The sequence below is a fragment of the Megalobrama amblycephala genome, linkage group LG7 (genome assembly GCF_018812025.1).
Source record: "Megalobrama amblycephala isolate DHTTF-2021 linkage group LG7, ASM1881202v1, whole genome shotgun sequence".
Taxonomy (NCBI): domain Eukaryota; kingdom Metazoa; phylum Chordata; class Actinopteri; order Cypriniformes; family Xenocyprididae; genus Megalobrama; species Megalobrama amblycephala.
The window spans coordinates 17,130,390-17,152,628 of record NC_063050.1 but is presented as its reverse complement, the minus strand read 5'-3'; the positions used below and the strand labels follow the sequence as shown (position 1 = coordinate 17,152,628).

General features: G+C 38.3%; 1 protein-coding gene across 1 annotated transcript; it reads right to left on the bottom strand.

Annotated features, from left to right (window-relative positions):
• Positions 1-3,998: 3,998 nt before the first annotated feature.
• spred2a (sprouty related EVH1 domain containing 2a) lies at positions 3,999-20,758 on the bottom strand. The gene is made up of 6 exons (XM_048196209.1): positions 20,335-20,758; positions 12,394-12,577; positions 12,133-12,301; positions 11,975-12,039; positions 8,622-8,771; positions 3,999-6,261 (listed from the first exon to the last, which is right to left on the bottom strand). The coding sequence occupies exons 1-6, from the start codon at positions 20,358-20,360 to the stop codon at positions 5,572-5,574; spliced, it is 1,284 nt and encodes a 427-aa protein (XP_048052166.1). The 5' UTR covers positions 20,361-20,758; the 3' UTR covers positions 3,999-5,571.
• Positions 20,759-22,239: the final 1,481 nt, after the last annotated feature.

Here is a 22,239-nt window from a genome sequence, read left to right as displayed (position 1 = left end):
CGTGGAGCTCGACTGGCATTTGCCATTGAACACCAGAATTGGCAGGTCCGCCACTGGTGCCCTGTACTTTTCACAGATGAGAGCATGTTCACCCTGAGCATGTGAGAGATGTGAAAGGGTCTGGAGAAGCCGTGAAGAACATAATTCTGCCTGTAACATCGTTCAGCATGATCGGTTTGGTGGTGGGTCAGTGATGGTCTGGGGAGGCGTATCCATGGAGGGACGCACGGACCTCTACAGGCTAGACCAGGGGTAGGCAAGTTCAGTCCTAGAGAGCCGCTGTCCTGCTGAGTTTAGCTCCAACCGTAATCAAACACACCTGAACAAGCAAATTAAGCTCTTCAGGATTACTAAGGCTATAGGCAGCTGAAGGGTTTTTTTCAGGGTTGGAGCTAAACTCTGCAGGACAGCGGCTCTCTAGGACCGAACTTGCCTACCCCTGGGCTAGACAATGGCACCGACTGCCATTAGGTATCAGGATGAAATCATTGGACCCATTGTCAGAACCTACGTTGGTGCATTGGGTCCTGGGTTCCTCCTGGTGCACGACAATGCCCGGCCTCATGTGGCGAGAGTATGCAGGCAGTTCCTGGAGGATGAAGGAATTGATACCATTGAATGGCTCCCACGCTCGCCTGACCTAAATCCAATAGAACACCTCTGGGACATTATGTTTCAGTCCATCTGACGCTGCCAGGTTGCACCTCAGACTATCCAGGAGCTCAGTGATGCCCTGGTCTAGATCTGGAAGGAAATATCCCAGGACACCATCCATTGTCTCATTAGGAGCGTGTCCCGACGTTGTCAGGCATGCATACAAGCACATGCGGGCCATACAAACTACTGAGTACCATTTTGAGTTGCAATGAAAGTTCAGCAAAATGGACTAGCCTGCTGCATCATTTTCCACTTTGATTTTCAGGGTGTCTTTGAATTCAGTCCTCTGTAGGTTGATAATTTTCATTTCCATCAAATGATGTGGCATCCTTTCGTTCCTAACACATTACCCAGTCCATATCAGTATAGATATCCAGCATGATATTTTTCCCCATTGAGATCTGATGTGTTTTCAAAGTGTTCCCTTAATTTTTTTTTTGAGCAGTGTAGTTATATATATATGATGAATTATATATAAGTTATATATATATAGATATAATGAAAATGAGAAATTATCCCTTCACATCTAAAAATATAAAAAATTACTAATAAAAATGACAAAAGCACATAACAAACTTACTACAATTAAAATGGAAATTGAAAATATATATAAAAAGCTAATTCAAAATATTAAATAAATACTAGTATATAAATAATAGTATTACGGAAGAGGATTAGAGCCAAGCAATAATAAAAAAATAAAACCATCTCGAGATTAAAGTTGTTCAATTTCGAGAAAAAACTCGTTAAATTTCGAGAAAAAAGTCGAGATAAAATGTTGAGAATAAACTCTTTAAATTACAAGAACAAATTAGTTAAATTACGAATTATTTAATTAACGAATTTCTCATAATTTAACGACTTTTTTCTCGTAATTTAATGAGTTTATTGTCAACATTTTATCTCGACTTTTTTCTAGAAATTTAACAACATTTTTCTCATAATTTAACAAATTTGTTCTCGTAATTTAACAACTTTTTCTCTTAATTTAATGACTTTATTCTCAACATTTTATCTCGACTTTTTTCTCAAAATTTAACGACATTTTTCTCATAATTTAACGAATTTGTTCTCATAATTTAACGACTTTTTCTCTTAATTTAATGAGTTTATTCTCAACATTTTATCTCAACTTTTTTCTCGAAATTTAACGACATTTTTCTCATAATTTAACGAATTTGTTCTCGTAATTTAACAACTTTTTTCTCGTAATTTAATGACTTTATTCTCAATTTATTCTTTTATCTTGACTTTTTTCTCAAAATTTAACAACTTTTTCTCTTAATTTAATGACTTTATTCTCAACATTTTATCTCGACTTTTTTCTCAAAATTTAACGACATTTTTCTCGTAATTTAACGAGTTTATTCTCAACATTTTATTTAGACTTTTTCTCGAAATTTAACGACTTTTCTCGAAATTTAATGACTTTTTTCTTGAAATTTAACGACATTTTTCTCATAATTTAAAGAATTTGTTCTCGTAATTTAACGACTTTTTTCTCGTAATTTAATGACTTTATTCTCAACATTTTATCTCGACTTTTTTCTCGAAATTTAACAACTTTAATCTCAAGATGGTTTAATTTTTTATTATTGCTTTGCCCTAATCCTCTTCCGTAGTGTCTAATTTGTAAATAATGGACAAAACAAAACTAGACAAAAGGAAAATGACAAAACTGGAACTCTCATTATAATCAACAAAGTTGTTGGTAGATGAAATGAGAAAACTAGACAAAATTACAAAGATAAAACTAAAGTATGCTGACATTATCAACGAAGCTGTCAGCAGACAACGAAGAATTCGAATGCTCGAGTTTTAATCAATGAAAACAAAACTGGATACATTAGAGCGACACATCAATGAAGATGTCAGCGGATGAAAAAACAAATTAAATTCTCATTACAAACAGCAAAAGTAGTACACTCTTGTTATTATCCAAAATGACCAACAGAGCTGGCAGCAGGCAGAATGACGAGACAAAGGTCAAATGGCAAAACTAGCATGCTCCCATTTTTATCAACAAATCAGTCAGCAGACGAACTGACAAAACCAGATGCTGGCTTGTTGATTACAACAGGATCATTCTAGTTTCGTCATGTTGGTGTAGACATGCTGTAAGGTGTTTTGGTCATCCCTGCTGTGGTATATGCATTAGTGTGCTGTTACCGGATTCCTCAGCTTTAACAGTGGGAAGAGGACAAAGAAGGACTCCTGTTGAGTCCAGCGTGGTCTAAATGTCTGCACATGCTGGAATTTGATGCTATTTGTAGTTACAGGTCCAAAGCTGGACAAGGCCTTTGGGACACCCGCCCTCTCCCCATCTGTCTCACTCAAGCTTTTTATTCACTCATTCAGGAGCTCACCATTAATATGTTTTTGACTTTGCATTACAATGGCTGCTCATTCATGAGATCTGTTAGATAATGCACAGGAAGACACACTCAGAGTGTCACTGGTGGTGTAATATGGGTGTAATACCAGCACGTGCCCGGCTTTCTACGCGCACACACACACACACACACAAACACTATCACATGATAGTGTCAAATGTCAAAGTGTCCATATAGAGTTTTAATGGGTGCTTCTCATTTCTTATTTGTGCATTCCCGTATCCTTTCCTTGCGTCTTAGCCCCACCCCATAGGATGTGAGGGAAAGATACACCTGTGTATCCTCGCTCATGACTCCTCAGGAAGCTTCCTCGCTCCTCACAGTGAAATTAGAGAATTGAGATGCCCTTCAAGACGGCTGAGTTCGATCGGTTTCCGGGTCAAGGGCTGGAGGAGCGAGGAAACGAGGAAGCGTCAATTATTAGAGTATTGAGAAGCACTCAATGTCTGCGCACATATATGTGTGAGATATACAAAACATATGTCATTTTATATAAGAACAAATCTATTTATATTCAATATATTTTTATTGATATATTTGTTACAAAATATTCAAATATATACAAATATATAAATAGTTTGAGTGTTGGGAACAGTTTTTTTAAACAGTTGAAATGACACTGACTTGTGACTTTTATATTAGTATACCAACATTTAACAATCTCTGAGCTTGTGAAGCATGTATGTTGTTGCTAAAAAATAAATTTTCTCTATGGAGAAAATGAATAAGATTTTACTTCTGAAACCCTACCGTTTTGCTCTACAGAGCAATCAACAAATGATCTTGATGTGCGTAGCATGTTGTGGTTGTAGCCGGTTAAGGGGGGGAAAAAGGACCGATTGTGACAAAATTTTACCTCTTGTAATTGAAGCAATCATGTCCCAAAGATGTCAAAAGGAAGAAATAACAGCCACGTAACGTTAATGATTTGGAGATGGACAGAAGGGGTGAGACGGCACTGGCTGATTCAGGCACTTTCTTTTAATCTCAGAATGTTCAGGAGCATCAGACAGACAGAGAACTCACTCTCCTGGACACCGATAAAAAAATAAAACTGCTCCTCTTTTGTCACGCATCAGATAGTACTACTGCAAAAGCTTTTCACAGGAAGAGGGGGGGAAAGAGAGATGATAGACACGAGAAAGAGAGAGACAAATAGGACATAAAACATCAGCTGACAAACAGGATCACAGTCGTCATGACAACGCTGTCACAGTCCACTGATTGGCTGGATGTCGTTTTGAAGGATGATGCTGATAGGCCAGCACCTGGAAATATATTTTGAAAACTTCACAACAACTTGCACAGTGTTTAGATGGTTGTTTTTTCTTGTTTGTTAGTTTTACTAGTTTGTGTTGTGCTTAAGACAAAGGCAGAGAAAAAGACATCTTGATTTTCGCCCCCTGTAGGAGGGGTACATCGATTTTGAGGCTGGTTTTCATAACATCAATAACAGGCAGGCACATACGCCTCACAAAACCTCATAAAGAACACGTCCAACTCATATCTCACCCCGAAAGCAACCAATAACTGTACTTTTTGAACTTTCATGACAAACAAGCACGTCATTTCATTACAGCAGTGCAACAACAATCTTACTCTCATTACTGGAATATGAAAAAAATGTAAAGTATTTATACATAATAGTAGTATTTGGTGTACTCTTCCCTCTTTTCTTGTAATAAAAAACACAATTATAATAATGGAAAATAGAAAAACATTATGGTAATGGAATTTTTTGCATTACGGTAATGACACTTTGGTTGGCAAACATGCTTAATTATCATGAAAGTAATGCTAAAAGGTCCTAAAATAGGCAAGATAAAGCCCATTTTCTTTTTATTTTGGGGTAAAATATGACCTGCACATGTTTTCATGAGATTCACCCACACACCTGCTTTACATTTGGGCAGCAATGTGTTTGCCATCAGTTTGCACACAGCAAATTAATATTGGCAATTTGGCAAAATGTCATTTCCCACATCCACGCACACACACACACACACACTCACGCGTACACAAGATCTACCGTCCTACAGGTCAGCTATTTTGGATTCCTCTGGGTTTGTCTTATGTAGACGGAGTGGATCACAGTAGAAGAGAAGCCTCTGACTGGAGAGACATAACGAAAGGCTGACGCCGGGAGAGTAAAATCAAATCAAACCAACATATTAAAACAAAGATGAGACGGAAGGAAGATAATTCAAACCTTCAAAGCAGATGAGCATAAAAATATAAAGTACCTGGATTTATATATTTATATCTACATATATTTATATATACTTTTCATATATAAATGAATATTTATCGTGTAGTCTTTTAAATGGAAGCTGAAGGTTACTCTTTTAAAAACAAAGAAAAATACAAACCAGGACAGCTGTCCAGTACAATAAAATTGAGAAAACAAAACAAAAATGGGGGAGCAAAACTCAAATGCAGCCACAAGTTCATTCTTCCACTTTTCATTTGCATTTCACGCTGTAGTTTTTCCCAGCTGCTGGTGTGCTCGCACGTCTCCCGCTCACCCCGCGGCTTTGTGCTTGCCGCCGCAGCAATGGCACGCGACGCCACAGTGGTAGCACGCTCGCAGCGGCGCGTAACAGCACATGCAGGGCGCTAGCAGCGACAGTCCCAGGAGTGCTAGCCAGCGCAGGCAGAATCGCTCTTCGCTGGCGTCACAGGAACAGGGGTCCGAATAGTCGCCCTCGGGGTCCGACATGCAATGGTAGAGCAGGCTGTCCGCGCACCACATGAAGCTCACCCGACGAATGCACGTCTGCACGGGGTCCGGAGCTTCCTGACAGCGTCCGCGTCCGTTTTCGGCCGGACTGAACATGTTTTGACAGTACACGCACCGTAAGCGCTCTCTGCTGTCCTCCACACGCCGCGGCAGCCATTTGGCAGTCAGCGGCCGTGGCTGACCAGTGACCACGCCGCCGACGATGCCCGTTTTGCTGTCGCGGGTTGTGTGTCCGTCCCCACTGAGTGGGTAAGAGTAAGTGTAGTCGTGTTTGGGAGGTTCGATCTTAGCGAGGTGAACGTAAGCGTCCGTGGGGTCCGGCCGCAGAGGTTTGCCCCGTGTGGCTGTGGTGGCGTGGCGATAGTCCTCGTAGCCCGTTAACCAAGAGCGCTCGCGTGGGTTAATCCGTACGATTTCCTCGTCCTCCTCGTGAAACCTTACGTGACGTGAACATGGGAACATGGGCACCGTCTGAATGGCAGAGACAGAGAGAATGTTTAGAGTTAAACACAAGCTGGATATAGACTACCGTTCACTATCTGCTCACCAAGGCTGCATTTATTTAATTAGAAATACAGTAAAAACAGTAATATCGTGAATTATTATTACAACTTTTTCCTAATTGAATATATTTTACAAAGTAATTTATTCCTGTGATTTATTCCAAAGCTGTATTTTCAGCATCGTTACTCCAGTCTTCAGTGTCACATGATCCTTCAGAAATCATTCTAATATGCTGATTTGCTGCTCAATAAACATTTATGATTATTATCAATGTTGAAAACTGTTGTGTACTTTTTTTCAGGATTCCTTGATGAATAGAAAGTTCAAAAGAACAGTGTTTATCTGAAATACAAAGCTTCTGTAGCATTATACACTACCGTTCAAAAGTTTGGGGTCAGTAAGAATTTTTATTTTTATTTTTTAGAAGAAATTAATACTTGTATTCAGCAAGGATGCATTAAATCGATCAGAAGTGGCAGTAAAGACATTTATAATGTTACAAAAGATTAGATTTCAAATAAACACTGTTCTATCCATTTCTATTCATCAAAGAATCCTGAAAAAAATTATTGTACACAAATATTTCTTGAGCAGCAGATCAGCATATTAGAATGATTTCTGAAGGATCATGTGACACTGAAGACTGGAGTAATGATGCTGAAAATTCAGCTTTGATCACAGGGATAAATTACATTTTAAAATACATTCAAATAGAAAACAGTAATTTTAAATTGTTATAATATTTCACAATATTACTCTTTTTACTGTATTTTTAATTAAATAAATGCAGCCTTGGTGAGCAGAAAAATTTCTTTTAAAAACATTAAAAATCGTACAGATCTCAAACTTCTGAACGGTGGTGTAGATGTAAGAAGAATGAAATGGAACTGGAAATCTTGAACAAATATCTCAGTATTTTATGATAAAAAAATGTAATATCACTTATTACCACCACTTATCTTTAAAACCTAAAGAGGCATAAAAAGAATGAAACTACACTGAAACAAAAGATGCAAAGTGATAACTTTTCAGACTAAATTAAGTCATATTTTAATCCCACCTGAATCATTAATCTTTAAAGGGGACCTATTATACCCCTTTTCACAAGATGTAATATAAGTCTCTGGTGTTCCCAGAATGTCTGTGAAGTTTCAGCTCAAAATACCCAACAGATCATTTATTATAGCATGCCCCTATTTGGGTTTAAGCAAAAACATGCTGTTTTTGTGTGTGTCCCTTTAAATGCAAATTAGCTGCTGATCCATGCCAAAAAAAAAGGGGGGAATTTTAACAGCTTGCGCTTCCGTTGCTCAACAACAACAACGCTGGAGAATCTCATGCAGCTAAAATGAGGATTGTCAGTGACGGTGTTCAGCCTTATATTGTTAAAACTGGAGTCGACACTGATGGAGAGACTCAGGAAGAAGTTACAACATTTATAACGGTTAGTGGATAAATGTATGTAGTTGCTGTGGAGTTGATTCAACTCATCGACTAGCATGTGCCGTCATGTTAATCTTTTGGGCAAAACCCGTTTGGACGCCCACTATACATAGCGTACCTGTTTGCCAAACAGAGCCATACACACCAGGCTAACGTTTATGATTGCTATCAAATGCTGTGAATGGTCTGATATTTTTTTCAAAATATCACTCGGACAGAAACGCTCCTTTTTTAGCAATCGAGCTTGCCAGGGTCAACTTGCAGGCTATCCAAGCCAACGAGACTCTAAACAGTGTTCAGTGCTCGTCTGTGCAGCCAACGACAGAACAGTTAGCATGCTTTGCTCGAACTTTGCCCTGGCGTTAGAACTGGTACACCGCTTTCGCTTGCGAAAACAAAATGATGACGCCATGGGTGGAAACATACAGATTAAGGGGCGGTAATATTATAATAAGATCCCCTTCCTAAGTCACAAGGAGAGCGAAATCTGAGCGGCTCATTTTTTCATATTCTTGCAGAGAAAGGCTTGTCAGAACAAAGTTACTGGGTTGTCCTTTTTCACGTTTTCTGGGTTGGTAGACGCACCTGGGACCTGATTATATTGCTTAAACATGGAAAAAGTCTTGGATTTTCTTGATACGATATTCTTTAAAAGAATCAAACTTAGTCATTTTTCTTCAGTTAACCCAAAAGTGAACTGAGAAAAAAAGCAGTTTGCAAGAACATAATTTAAAAAAAAAAAAAGTCTGGCTGAACAGTATACTGCCTCTAGTGTCTAAATAATAGACTGCAAGTAAGGACTCAAAGTGCAGTAAAAACAGTACACTGTGATGACAAATAACTTGAGTAAATGTTGCACAAACAGATTATTTATACAAACTCACCTGTTCCAGGTAGTAACGGTCAGAGTGCCTGTGCTGGTCGTAGAGATGTCCCAGAATGCAATGGTGGGGCTCAGAGAAGCTGATGGGTGCGAGCGTCTGCATGGACGGCTCTCTCTTCTGAGAAGAGTTAGACGAGCTGTCTGTGGCATTCTGATGGACAGACAGAGAGAGCAAGAATAGAAATTGTTTCCCAATTTGAGCATGTTGGCAGGATCATGGTGACTTGGCACAAACCAAATGACTCCCCGCCCTTGAACGAGGGTCACACCGAGCTGTATTTCTCATTGAATTTCCAGCAAAAATAACTGTTGTGATTTATAACGTTACCATAATATAAGACTAATTATAGCTGGGCTTCAGAGAGGAAAAATAAAACATTTAAATGCATCAAATCATTGAGAACTTCAAATTTAACTTTCACCATGTCAGAGAAAATGCAGAAAGTGTCTGTATATAAAAGCTTTTAAAACGTTCAACAACAACTCTGCACGGGTCATTCTGCTTGACCTTTGGCCCTGTGTCTGGGTGTGCAAGGTTTGTGTAAATGAAGTGCTTGAGAACTATCATCAGCACTATTATCTCTGACCTTCAACCCCTGAAATCCACACTGTCTCCTTCCTGTGGCTCTTCCTGAAGCCTGGAGCCTGAGTTTAGAGCCAGCAGTGTGTGTGTATGTGTGAGTGTGTGTGTGTGTGTGTATGTGTGTGTGTGTGCGAGCATCTGCTTTAAGAGTTGACAGAGAGCCACAGGGCCATCAATAACTCGAGAGAGAGAAAGAGAGAGTGTGTGTGTTTGTGTGTGTGTGAGCTTGAGATGATTACAAACACAGCTCGCCTCTCTTAAGTCATCTGGCTCCTTTCTTCTGCAAGGACTGAAATCTACACTACACTGTAAAACACTTTTGTTAAATTTACAGCAAAAATCTGGCAGCTGCAGCATCAGGGTAACATGTGACACTAAAATAATGCAATCAACATTAACTACACAACATAATGTAACAAACTCACCAGTATACATAACTGGCAACATAAGAAAAAAATAATAATAAAAAAAACATGACTATTTAAATAAAATAAAAGCAAATGTGATTACAAAAACAAACAAACATATTTCAATATGTTAACATAAAAGTACAGCTATTGTCTTGTTAAAGGTGCCCTAGAATTGAAAATTGAATTTACCTCGGCATAGTTAAATAACAAGAGTTCAGTACATGGAAATGACATACAGTGAGTCTCAAACTCCATTGTTTCCTCCTTCTTATATAAATCTCATTTGTTTAAAAGACCTCAGAAGAACAGGCGAATCTCAACATAACACCGACTGTTACGTAACAGTCGGGATCATTAATATGTATGACCCCAATATTTGCATATGCCAGCCCATGTTCAAGGCATTACACAAGGGCAGCCAGTATTAACGGCTGGATTTGTGCACAGCTGAATCATCAGACTAGGTAAGCAAGCAAGAACAACAGCGAAAAATGGCAGATGGAGCAATAATAACTGACATGATCCATGATATCATGATATTTTTAGTGATATTTGTAAATTGTCTTTCTAAATGTTTCGTTGCTAATGTACTGTTAAATGTGGTTAAAGTTACCATCGTTTATTACTGTATTCACGGAGACTAGACATGTTGCATGACGAACACTTTGTAAAGATCCATTTTGAGGGTTATATTAGCTGTGTGAACTTTGTTTATGCTGTTTAAGGCAGTCGCGAGCTCCGGGGGCGGGGAGCATGGGAATTTAAAGGGGCCGCAGCCTGAATCGGCGCATATATAATTACGGCTCAAAATAGGCAGTTTAAAAAATGAATTAAAAAAAATCTATGGGGTATTTTGAGCTGAAACTTCACAGACACATTCAGGGGACACCTTAGACTTATATTAGATCTTTTAAAAATACGTTCTACGGCACCTTTAAATATATATATATATATATATATATATATATATATTTTTTTTTTTTTTTTTTTTTTTTTTTACTGTAAATGTTAATTTTACTTCCAATTTTTTAAACAATTTTACTGTTACGTTTGTTAAATGTAAATGTTCACCATAAATAATAAGGTTATAGACATATTTACAAAAACATAAAAGCATATGTGATCTTGTTAAATTTATAAGATAATTTATACTATTAACTTATAAATATGTTATAATTTGTTTTTAATTTGTAAAGTGCATGTATTGCCTTAATTATAATACACATTGTAATTAATATTTATATTATATAATTAATATATAGTTAATTATAATGCATAAAAAAAATAGTAATTATAATTTCCACCAATATAGATAGATAGATAGATAGATAGATAGATAGATAGATCTATGAAAGAGTCTTGAGTGTAAATGTGAGTGTGAATCTACAGACATACTAAGTACATACAGAGTTGTTTGCATAATGTCTGGATGGAAATGTATTTGTGGCTGTGCTAATTATCACTTTAGACTTTACCTCAGAGGGAATTAGACATCCAACAGCTGCTGCCCATTCTAAACCTACAGCACACATCCCATCTCTCTCTCTCTCTAAACTTAGGAGCGACTGACTACTCTGATTAGTAATAATCAGTGTCTGGCTGGGCTTGTATGAATAGCTGTGAGTCATAAACTTCTAAAGTTAGCGATTAGAGGAACACCACTGCAGAGCGACCGTGGCAAACGCTGATCACTGAACACCTAAAGCCTGAAGTCAAAGCAAATGAAACACACATTCACATTTCTACTCCGTATAACCTTGGGCTTTTGAATGTGTGCGTGCGTGTTAAATAGACTCTTGTATCCGAAGGCTTTGTTGTGGCATTCTTGTGTTGAATTAGGAGCAATAGGAGGACAAAGGGGGCAAAGGTCACTTCCTGAGCACAGCTCTCACACACAAAACCATCCATCAGAAAAATGATGGCAAGTGACCCATTAATAGCATATTCTCAAAGGTTGGGTAGATAAATGTATAGAAAAAAGGAAGAAGATAATAATACCCTGCTGATATGTTGAATATTCATGATTAGTCACAATGATTTTGCTGGTCATATAAAGTTAAGCAATGCCAAGATGTTTTAAAAGCTTTTTGATAAGGCTGATAAGTCTGATTCGTTTCTATGAATCATTTTGAAACTCTGATTCAACAATTTCCCTCAAAATCGTCCACAGAAGCATGACATTTGTCACATTAAAACAACATGAATAAATCTTGCCATTTATTACTATGGATTGCCAAAGTGATGTATATAAATGAAATTATCAGCTGATTAATAAATAAATAATAACAATTAACCCTTTTATGCCATTCAAGGGCAAATACATAAATATAGAGACTCTTGTCAGACTGTAGGGAGACTCACCGTGAAAACATCATCATCACCCAGTTCGGCTTCATTCTGCAGGGTTGAGGAAGAAGTAGTGGAGCCTGAAGAAAAAGCAAGATTCATGTTATAATCTTAGTCAACGTGCTACATATTGAACACAATGCCTTTCTCATCTCCCTCTCGGATCCACTCACCCTCCGTGAGGTCCTCGATTGCCTTCCTCACACCGCGATCAAACGCTCTGGCGTCGGCTGGGCTCTGAAACGACAGGCCACACTTCCTGTTGTCCACTCGCCAGTGATGGAAAGTGGGCGTGGCTTTAGTGTAGACCAGATCTTTCTTCAGAAAGCACTGCAGGATCACCTGCTCAGCACAGAGAAAGAGGAAGATATTAGGCTTGAAGAATCTGATTTTTGAACCATACAATGAAGCCTCGCACGCATCAGCTCTCTAACCTGCTTGTCTTTGAGTCTCTCGCCAAAGATGAGAAAGCCGTTGCGTCCCAGGAGCTCCAGGTCAGCTGGGACCACCTTACAGACGCCCACTCGACTGAGACCGCCGCCCTCCTGAGCCAGCCAACCCCCACTAGACTCATCCCTCGTCATTACCACAGCTTTCACTCGCACTATGTAACTGTCACTGCAGGGAGAGCCAGAAGGATGTGGTTCAATGACAAACAAGAATGTCAGAGATGATTCAAAGAAGAAATGTACTCTTTGTATTCATGTTGTTTACACACATTTATTTCATTTTCAATAAGATTTAACGACTACAAATGCCAAGTGGTGTAACCATCAAGCAAGAAATAAAAACATTTTCCTTACACCTTGAAAGTGTACACATCTTAATCATTATACACTGCCCAGCCCAATAAAAAAGTTACTATTTGGATTTAAATAGGCAAATGCATCAAGAGGCGCATCAGTTGTTGGTCAGATCTTGTATTGACAATGCAAGAGTCAAGCACTCTGTAAAGTCTCCTCCAGCACATCCCAAAGACTTTCAATGAATTTAAAGGGGACCTATTATGCCCCTTTTCACAAGATGTAATATAAGTCTCTGGTGTCTCCAGATTGTGTCTGTGAAGTTTCAGCTCAAAATACCCCACAGAAACACACAGTTTTTGTGTGTGTCCCTTTAAATGCAAATGAGCTGCTGCTCCCAGCCCACTTTTCAGAAGAGGGCGGAGCTTTAACAGCTCGCGCTCGCTGCTGAAGCGGTCTGGTGTAAATTGACGGTATGGTAACAACACTCTACTACAACAACTCTTCCTCTTCTCTAAAGCAGCCTAACATGGCCTCGCCCCTTTTGTTGCGTGTTCCCGGGGTTTATGTAAATTTTAGGGTTAGTGATGTCACCAACCCAGGAAGAAGCTTATTGTAGTCCCTACCAGCCGTTTGTTGTAGTCCTTAAAAAGTGATTTCTGTAAAAGAAAATATCTCCCTTTGCACTGAATTTTGAGCGTCGTAACTTTGCAGATGTTGTTTATGTTCAAACAGCAACATTACACACTAACTCAAGTTAAAAAAGTGAAATCATAATCAAAGACCCCTTTAAATCGAAACAACTACTTTTTTTTGGCCAGTGTACACTTTAACTTTTGACATAAAAATTTTTCTTGGGGTTATTTGCATTTGTCATATATATTTCAAGGTGCAACATAATTATATATAAACAGCCACAATTATATAAAATATATTTATAAATATAAATATTTATGCTAACTTGAGCGTCAAACAAGCCTTTGGTGCTTCTTGGTTCAATAATGTCAAAGCTTATGCTAATATAGCAGCATTTAGCCTAAGCAGTCTGATATGAGCCTTGACTCATAATGATGACGTCATACTCCATTCTGGAAGATATCTGAGCTAACAAATGACAGCTCTGCATTGCAAATAAGGTGTACTAAAATCTTAAAGAGGATGATGTTCGTTATGCTAATGAGATTTTCTGTCGTTGTTTAAAGACAGTGATACGCCTTATGCAGAGATATGATAATGCCATCCGAAATGCTTAACCTATTTTTATGAGCAACCATGTGCAAAATGTGACAGACGGTTTAACAAATGCAAAACTTAGGATCAGGATTTCTCAGAATGTAATTTACATACTGACTGCGGCAGAGCATGGGAACTTCGATTACGGTCTCATCTTTACCTCGTATTAATGGTGGAATTAACTCGCCAGTCAACATCAGAACAGCTGGTATATACTACCTCAACTTTCAAACAGAATTCATTCACAGCTCATGTCTCAAAATTCATTTTAAAGTGTAGCACAAGTGTCCAAATACATCATGCTCATATTTATTTTAGCACCTTTGGTGATTAAAAAAAAGTCTATGTAAAGAATGGAAATTACATTAATGCTTGATCAAGAAAACATATAAATTGACATTGCTTTTGGCGATTTGGAATGTACCAGATCTTTTAAAGGAATTTTCTCCAGCACTAAACAAAGTCAGGCAGGAGCAGTAATCATGGTGTGGAGAACATTTAAAGGCCGTTTACACAGAAACTTGCATTAAAAACAGCACATGGTCAAGGAACGTTTGTTGAGAAATAAATGTAAACGTCAAGAACACAAGTTCATTTCCTCCTTATCTCAGCCTGAGGTTTTGCTGGAGTCTGTAAAATTACTTTCAAACTTATCATGCTCTAGTTATTAACAATCTGATCTTTTGGTTTGTGACCAAACAGGATGTGAAAAAGATAAATGACTATATTGTGGAATATACTGTTACCATGTTATAAAATTGCTCATAGCATGATATAAGATTTTGATCATAAATAGCTAATCTTGTACTAAGTTGTTTTGGATAAAATCTGCTAAATGATTAAATGTAAACATGAAAGTGACTAATTCACAGTGTGCACTAGGGGTGTGAGAAAATATTTATACACGTGAATATCACGATATTGTGTTTGTCGATACTGTATTGATTCTCAAAAATACTGTATCGATATTTATTTATTTGTTTACACCCAAGATTTGTGTTAGTTGCTTCTTGTTTGGTTTAAACCCGACCGCTTGATGGCATTGTTATCTCAGAACGTAAACGGTGACGTGGAGAAGTGCAAGGATGTCATGACAAATCAGGTTCTCCCTCGAAATCGAGTGCCTATCAACTATCAGTTAATGATTATACATATAGTACATATGAACAATATTAATTTAAAATATGTATAACTTATATAGTGCATAAAACAAATTGAATGTAATTTCTTTCACTTGATAATAATAGCCTATTAAGTGAATAATTGTACATCATTACATAATTTTTGTAACTGAAATATTTGGACATTTAACAAGTAATTACATTAAAGATGATTGTGAATACATGTAGGGTAAGTGCAAATGCACGTATAAAATTATCAGGCTATGCTAGTACATAAGATAATACAGACATTAATGGTCATTTTAACCAGGGTTGCCAGGTTTTCACAACAATACCCGCCCAATTGCTACTCAAAACTAGCCCAATCGCATTTCAGGAGGGGTCCACCAGTAAAAATCATGTTCCGGGGGGTAAAATCCACTTTTTGGCAAACACTGAACAACAAACAAAGGAAAAATGTTTTATTCTGATCTTCTTCCATTCTTTAGAACTCAATTCCCATCACAGCATTGCAGTCCCTTCGTTCCGTATTTTACTACCCTAACACTTCCAGCGAGTGGCTGGCTCGGAAATCAATCCTTATCCTAACCGTAAATCCATCAGAACAGTTCATCTGGACTGACTTTACCTCAATGTCACTCTCTCTTTCCCTCTCAGATAATATTGACCCATAATGGTGCTGCATATAGGTCATGCTGGTTTGATCAATATAGATTGCATTCCTCCCCTCCCAAACGGCCCATAGGGCATCCGGGTCTGAGGTCTGGGCGCCAGCCAGTTCACGTGAGCACGTTCACACACCTTCAGGCTACAGTCATTACCAATGGGGAGCCACTGGTTTGCTCAGCACGTTTTTGAGGAACTCGCATTCCACACCAGCATTCTAGAGTTTCCAAAAAACTCTAGAATGTTTAACATTTTAAAGGAATAGTTCAACCAAAACAAAAATCTTGTCATCATTTACTTACCCCTGAAGAAGGTTGTTACAATGTTACAAGGTTGTAATGACATGAGTAAATGATGACAAAATTTTCATTTTTTAGTCCTTTAAAGCTCTCCTTGATATTTATAAATTTTCAGTCATAATGAACCCCAATTATACAGTTAATTTTGAAAAATGGAACTTATGTGACAGCGAGAGCAGATATGCATTGTGGTGATACAAGGCCTAATGGTCAAGATGTCAACTGCAATAACACACAGGAAGTGGCGAGAACAGCACAGGACAGTGACCCATTTAGGCAACATCAGTCAAGCAAACCCAAAATACATAAAGCAGGCAAAGGCCACCAATGGTTTAGAGTAAAAATTTAGCACAGTGTAGCTTATTATAGTAAAATTGCTTAAAAGGCCAATCCAAAATCCTAAAACAACACTTTTAAGCAAATAAGAATTTAAAATAAACTGGCTGACAATTTTCCTTCACTCCAGTTCTTGTAACAAATGTTTTGACAGTAATACGATATATCACGATAATGAATATACACAATGTTGTTACTGTGGGCACCTCAAAATACTGTGAATAATTATTTATTATGAATTATTCTAATTTTTATATTACATTTTAAGAATACTTTACCTATCAGCCATATAAAATCCACAACACCGCTGTATGCGGCGTCAAAGAGGCACACACACTATGAAATCAAACCCAACGTGCATGAGAAGCACATGACAGAACGAGTAAAAGAGACGCACTGAATGAAAGTGCACGTTCACTCTCTGACAGCAGAGGGCGCTGATGGAACAGCAGAAATGCAGCGGTTACCCCGGAAACCACGTTAACAAAGCAGATGAAGTACTACAGTATTTAAAATGCTTCAAACAGCCATTCATTTTTTTTGTATTCGCAATGTTGTTCATCACAGCACCAAATACTTAATACTTAAAGACTTAATAGGCTATTTATTTTCAAATTTTCAATTTATTTTTTATATTTTAATATGGACTACAACATGCCCTATAATGAAAAAAAAATGCATCCATCCATAAAAAATGAATCCATATGACTCCAGGGGGTTAATTAAGGCCTTCTGAAGCGAATCGATGTGTTTGTAAGACAAATATCCTTATTTAAGACATTCTAAAGTAAAATAATGAGCTTTCTGCGAGACAGCCATACGCATTTGACGTACGTCCAAAAAGCGTTAACTTCTGCGACGTAGTACACAATGCCATGATGTTCTACACAATGACATAACGAACAACACTTATAGCAAAGGACTTACAACACTTACAATTATAGCAAAGGACATAGCGTTATACGTCATGGCGTAGTGTACTACGCCGTGGAAGTTAACACTTTTTGGGCGTACATCGAATGCATATGGCTGTCGTGCCGGAAGCTTGTTATTTTACTTTAAATTAAGGATATATTTTAAAATACGGATATTTGTCTTACACAAACACATCGATTCCCTTCCTTCAGAAGGCTTTTATTAACACCCTGGAGTCGTATGGATTCATTTTTTTAAGGATGGATGCATTTTTTTTGTCTTCAGAATTTGGGCCCCCATTCACAACCATTATAAACCTTGGAGGACTAAGGATATTTTTAAATATATCTCTGATTGTGTTCGTCTGAAAGAAAATAGTCATATACACCTAGGAAGGCTTGAGGGTGAGTAAATCATGGGATAATTTTCATTTTTGTGTGAAGTATCCCTTTAAGCCTTTAAACAATGCATGAGATAACAAACTCAATCCAAATGAGAAAAAATAAGCAACACATTTCACAAACAAAAGTATGTTTTAAAAATTGTTCAATTAAAAAGCATTGGACACTTTGTGGGGGCAGTTAAGTCAGTGAAGTAACAAAAAGCATAGCATTCTGTTTGCAACTGCTTTCCGATGGCTTTCAGACTTTTTTTTTTTTTTTAAGTCACAGATATATGTTTCATGACATGGATCTCCAATCTGTGATACCTGGGGCCATAACGGTTCAAAAAGAGAGATATGCCTATTAAGTAAAGGAGAAAGATTTCCTTGCAGTCAAGTGAACTGTGCAGAGTAATCCATTCATGTTTGGCACGACACTGAGAATCAAACAATCGAGGGGCGTGACAGCAAAGTTACGCTTCACCGCTTCACCCACCTCTTTCACTTCCGCCGGATCTTTGTTTAATCCTCTCACCATTGTTTCCCTTCACAATCATTCCGGGAGCGCCTTCTCAGAAACCTCCTCCCATTTTTGGAGTAGCCCATAGCCCTCCCCTCCGCCGATAAAAGTCAACATTTCACAACCTCAGGCTATTATATGGGCCTTTACATCTCAGTGTGACACACGTATTTACTCAAACGGGTGTGCCATAAATTAAAGTAAGAGAAATTGCCCGCCAGCTTCGGGGTTACGCTCTTGCGATACATCTCTAGTTGAGGAAATATAAGTTGAGTTCAAGCAATTAAAATGATAAATGTAACTTTTGGACAACAAGCAGTTCCTACTAAGTTTAGGCTGGTCCTTGTTTATGAATTGATGTATTTTAACGACGTTTCGGTAATCAAAAAGTTATACCACACAAGGTCAGTCGGATGTAAGTTCGCAAACAAAAACAGCCGTTGAGCGAGACGGTAACCATAGCAACACGTGACTGTTGGGTAGGCTATCTGTATCTGTCATGATTCATTATCAAAAATATATAACAGTTTAAAACGTCTTTAAGATATTTGACGGTTAGCTAGTGTGAAGGCACATAAAAAGTAAACATTTTTGACGTATTTAAACACACATATGTTATAATTGTTTTGTGTTTTCCTAATTGTCTATTTGATTATCATAATTAATAAAAAAAAAAAAAATGTAATGTCCATGTTTTCAATTGGCGTTAACCACTAGGAGTAGGGAAGATTATAACAACAACACTCTTTGTAGGCTAAGCTTTAGTAGTTTTTTACTAGTTTTAGTAATCAAAAAGTTATTACAAGTCCAGTCAAAAATCGCCTTTGCGCGAGACGGTAACCAAAGCAACACGTGACTGTTGGGTATCTGTATCTGTCATGATTCATTATCAAAAATATATAACAGTTTAAAACTGATTATCATAATTAATTCAAAAACAAAAAAGTAATGTCCATGTTTTCAATTGGCGTAACCACCAGGAATAGGGAAAATTATAGCACTCTTTGTAGGCTACTTGACATTCATTTTCACGGGTTAAAGAAAAGTAATAGATTTCTAAAATACTTTAATTTCTGGTAGACATTTTTAGATACATAATACTAAAACACGAGTTACAGACGTTGAAAAAATGTTACAACACAGTTTCCTCTAAATAATAATCTCCAGAATAGGCTATTAAAGCTCTCATTACACATAATCGTTTGATCAAAACGGACTGCGGCATAAAAGACAGTCCAAATAAACATTGCCTTGTTAATACAGATTGAGTGTATGTTACAGAAGTTGATTTTAAGCCCCTAAAGAGCTCACTGAGTTAACGAGCCATTTAACACGGCCCTAATGCTATTAACGAGACTTTGATCGTCCGAGTCAAATACCGTGAAGAAAGAAGTGTTTATGTTATGCAGAAGAATGTAGCAAAAAAAAACAGTAACTAAACTACTTGCTAAACAGTAGGACAGGCTACTATTATGACAACCAACAGATACTATGCGCTACATTCATGTAACTTGTTTACATTCGCGTTTTTGCGAATGCAATTATTAAATTCAACATTTAAAACGCACATATAGGCCTATATATGCCATATAGGGCCTGCTTTAACATCAGGACAGCTCTGAGGCGCTCTCTCTGCTGTGCGCGCCCCCGCCTGTATTTTTATGAATGAAGGACAGTATGCAAATGAGAGCGATTCACGAAAAAGAAATGGCGGATATAGCATGTCAGACCACCACAAAGAAAGACACCAAGAACGGCCGCTCTGAGAGCCTACACAAGCACATTGCTCCAGCATTGCATGTTTATAAACTTAGCAGTCGTCTAGTTGCTTTCTCGGAGCGGTAATTCATCTTTAGGGTCGAGGTGATATAAGGAATTCGGTAAAGGATCTCTCCACAAAATGTTTCCGCTCGAGCCCCTCCTCCTCCCCCCGTTCTCGGTTTGAGACCAGAGCCCTGCAGCAGGGGCCCAGCACTCAAATCTCTTTGACACTGCATTGTTTCTTAGTATTAACATCTCCAACGTCCCACTCAGAAGCGCATGCACGAATTCCCTGCATTTGACTGACCCCTCGTATAGCTCGGGAACGCATTCTTGGACACAGGATAAGATTTCCATTCGTGTCCACATGCTTCGTTTTCTTAAAAAGTGAATACTCACTCGTCTGGGTGCGATTCCTCAGTCATTTTCCCCCTCGTTTCACCTACAATAAAAATAATATCCCACCGCGGGCGCGCAGCGTTCGGGCTTCATGTTGTCTCGATTTTCCACCTCGCCTTTTTTTTTAAAGTCCAGTGCATCAACGAGTTTCCCCCAAATCCGTTTCAGCGTTCCTTATTTTCGTTCTTCCTCCGCGCAATGCACTTTATCCGTCACGGTTTGCAATGCATCTGCTTAAAGAGCCAGGAATCCTCGCGTTATGCAACATCCCGATGGCTGTATCGCTGATTTTTCGCCTCGCGTCGCCTGCCGTGGCTGAAGCCTGCGCGCTGGTCTCGAAGAGGAGCCCCCATCTCTCACTACTCCATGTTGGATTGTGTAGTCAGCAGCAGGCGAGCGCCGCCGACACTGGGGGGTGGGGGAAGGGGGGGGGGGGGGCGCTTGCGGAAGCAATGACGTCACATTGGAAGGACTGCAGCCCGTTTTGGACTGAGGGATCTCCAGCGTGACGGGCTATGCCAACGTCCTGCCATAGTGCCTCCTCTCACTCACCTTAATCCCGTCGGTTATTATGTATGTCCCAGGTATAATTCTAAAAAATAAAGTTCTTGAACACATTTGTGTGGTCTGTCACTGCTGGAAGTCCAGTTTAAGCATGGCAGCTGCTGGTCTACACAATTAAGAATAAAGGTTCCAAAAGGGGGCTTTTGCAGTGACGCAATAGAAGAACCATTTTCGGTTCCCCAAAGTAACTTTCAATAAACAGTTGTTCTAAAAGAATTGTGTGAGGAACCTTTTGTCTGTTGAGAATGTTCTTCATGGAACCGTGCTAATAAAGAACCTTTAAGAGTGTAAGATGCAGACCGTCTTGGACTTGTGACAAAGCGCCTGAAATTTAGTTGTGTAGCCAAATATAAAAGGTGTCTATCTTGACATTTCTTGAGTAAATATATAGGCGGCTATAATATAATTTGGAGCCTACAGCTATACTCTCGATAACAAACAAAGTGATGGGAAAATGTGATGGTTGTTGAACTTGAATCAGAGGAGTTTCCAGTTTTTCAGACTCTCAGCACAGTCTGAAAAAGGCAGTTATTAAAATGTCATCAAAAGTTTTTCCAGAAAAATGTTTTCTGAAACAAAACATAGGTTTTGTAGACTTGAAGAAGGCACAGAGTACTATTGCATACCAGAGGGAAAGAGTCTTCAAAACGAACTAAAACCCAGAGAAATCTCTAGAAATGTAAATGACACGATGGGGGGAATTGAGAGGCCGTTTTGAATTGAATAGTGTGCCAGACCCAAATTCGGTCCATTCGCTACGCGTTGCGTCGAATTCGATCATATGCTGCCACCTCGTGGTAAAAGGAGGCGGTTGCATTAATAACTTTTTCTTTTCTTTTTCTTTTTTTTTGCTGATAAAACTAGATTCACAAAGGAAATTGGCATGTATAGCAAAAATAGATCTGCAACAAAAAACTGGAATGTGCATCAGTATTTAAAAAAAAGAAAAAAAAAGAAAGTCTTGATAAAACAGCTTACATAGAAAAACTACAGTAATTGTCAGTTAACATTATAGGTTAAACAGTAAAAGGTAAGATTTAAAAAAAAAAAAAAAAGCCATTTAGTCTTCAACTTTAAAGGATTAGTTCACTTTCAAATGAAAATTACCCCAAGCTTTACTCACCCTCAAGCCATCCTAGGTGTATATGACTTTCTTCTTTCTGATGAACACAATCGGAGTTATTTTAATAAATGTCCTGACGCATCCGAGTTTTATAATGGCAGTGAATGAGATCAATGAGTATGAGCTGAAGAAAGTGCATCCATCCATCATAAATGTACTCCACACAGCTCCAGGGGGTTAATAAAGGCCTTCTGAAATGAATCGATGCGTTTGTGTAA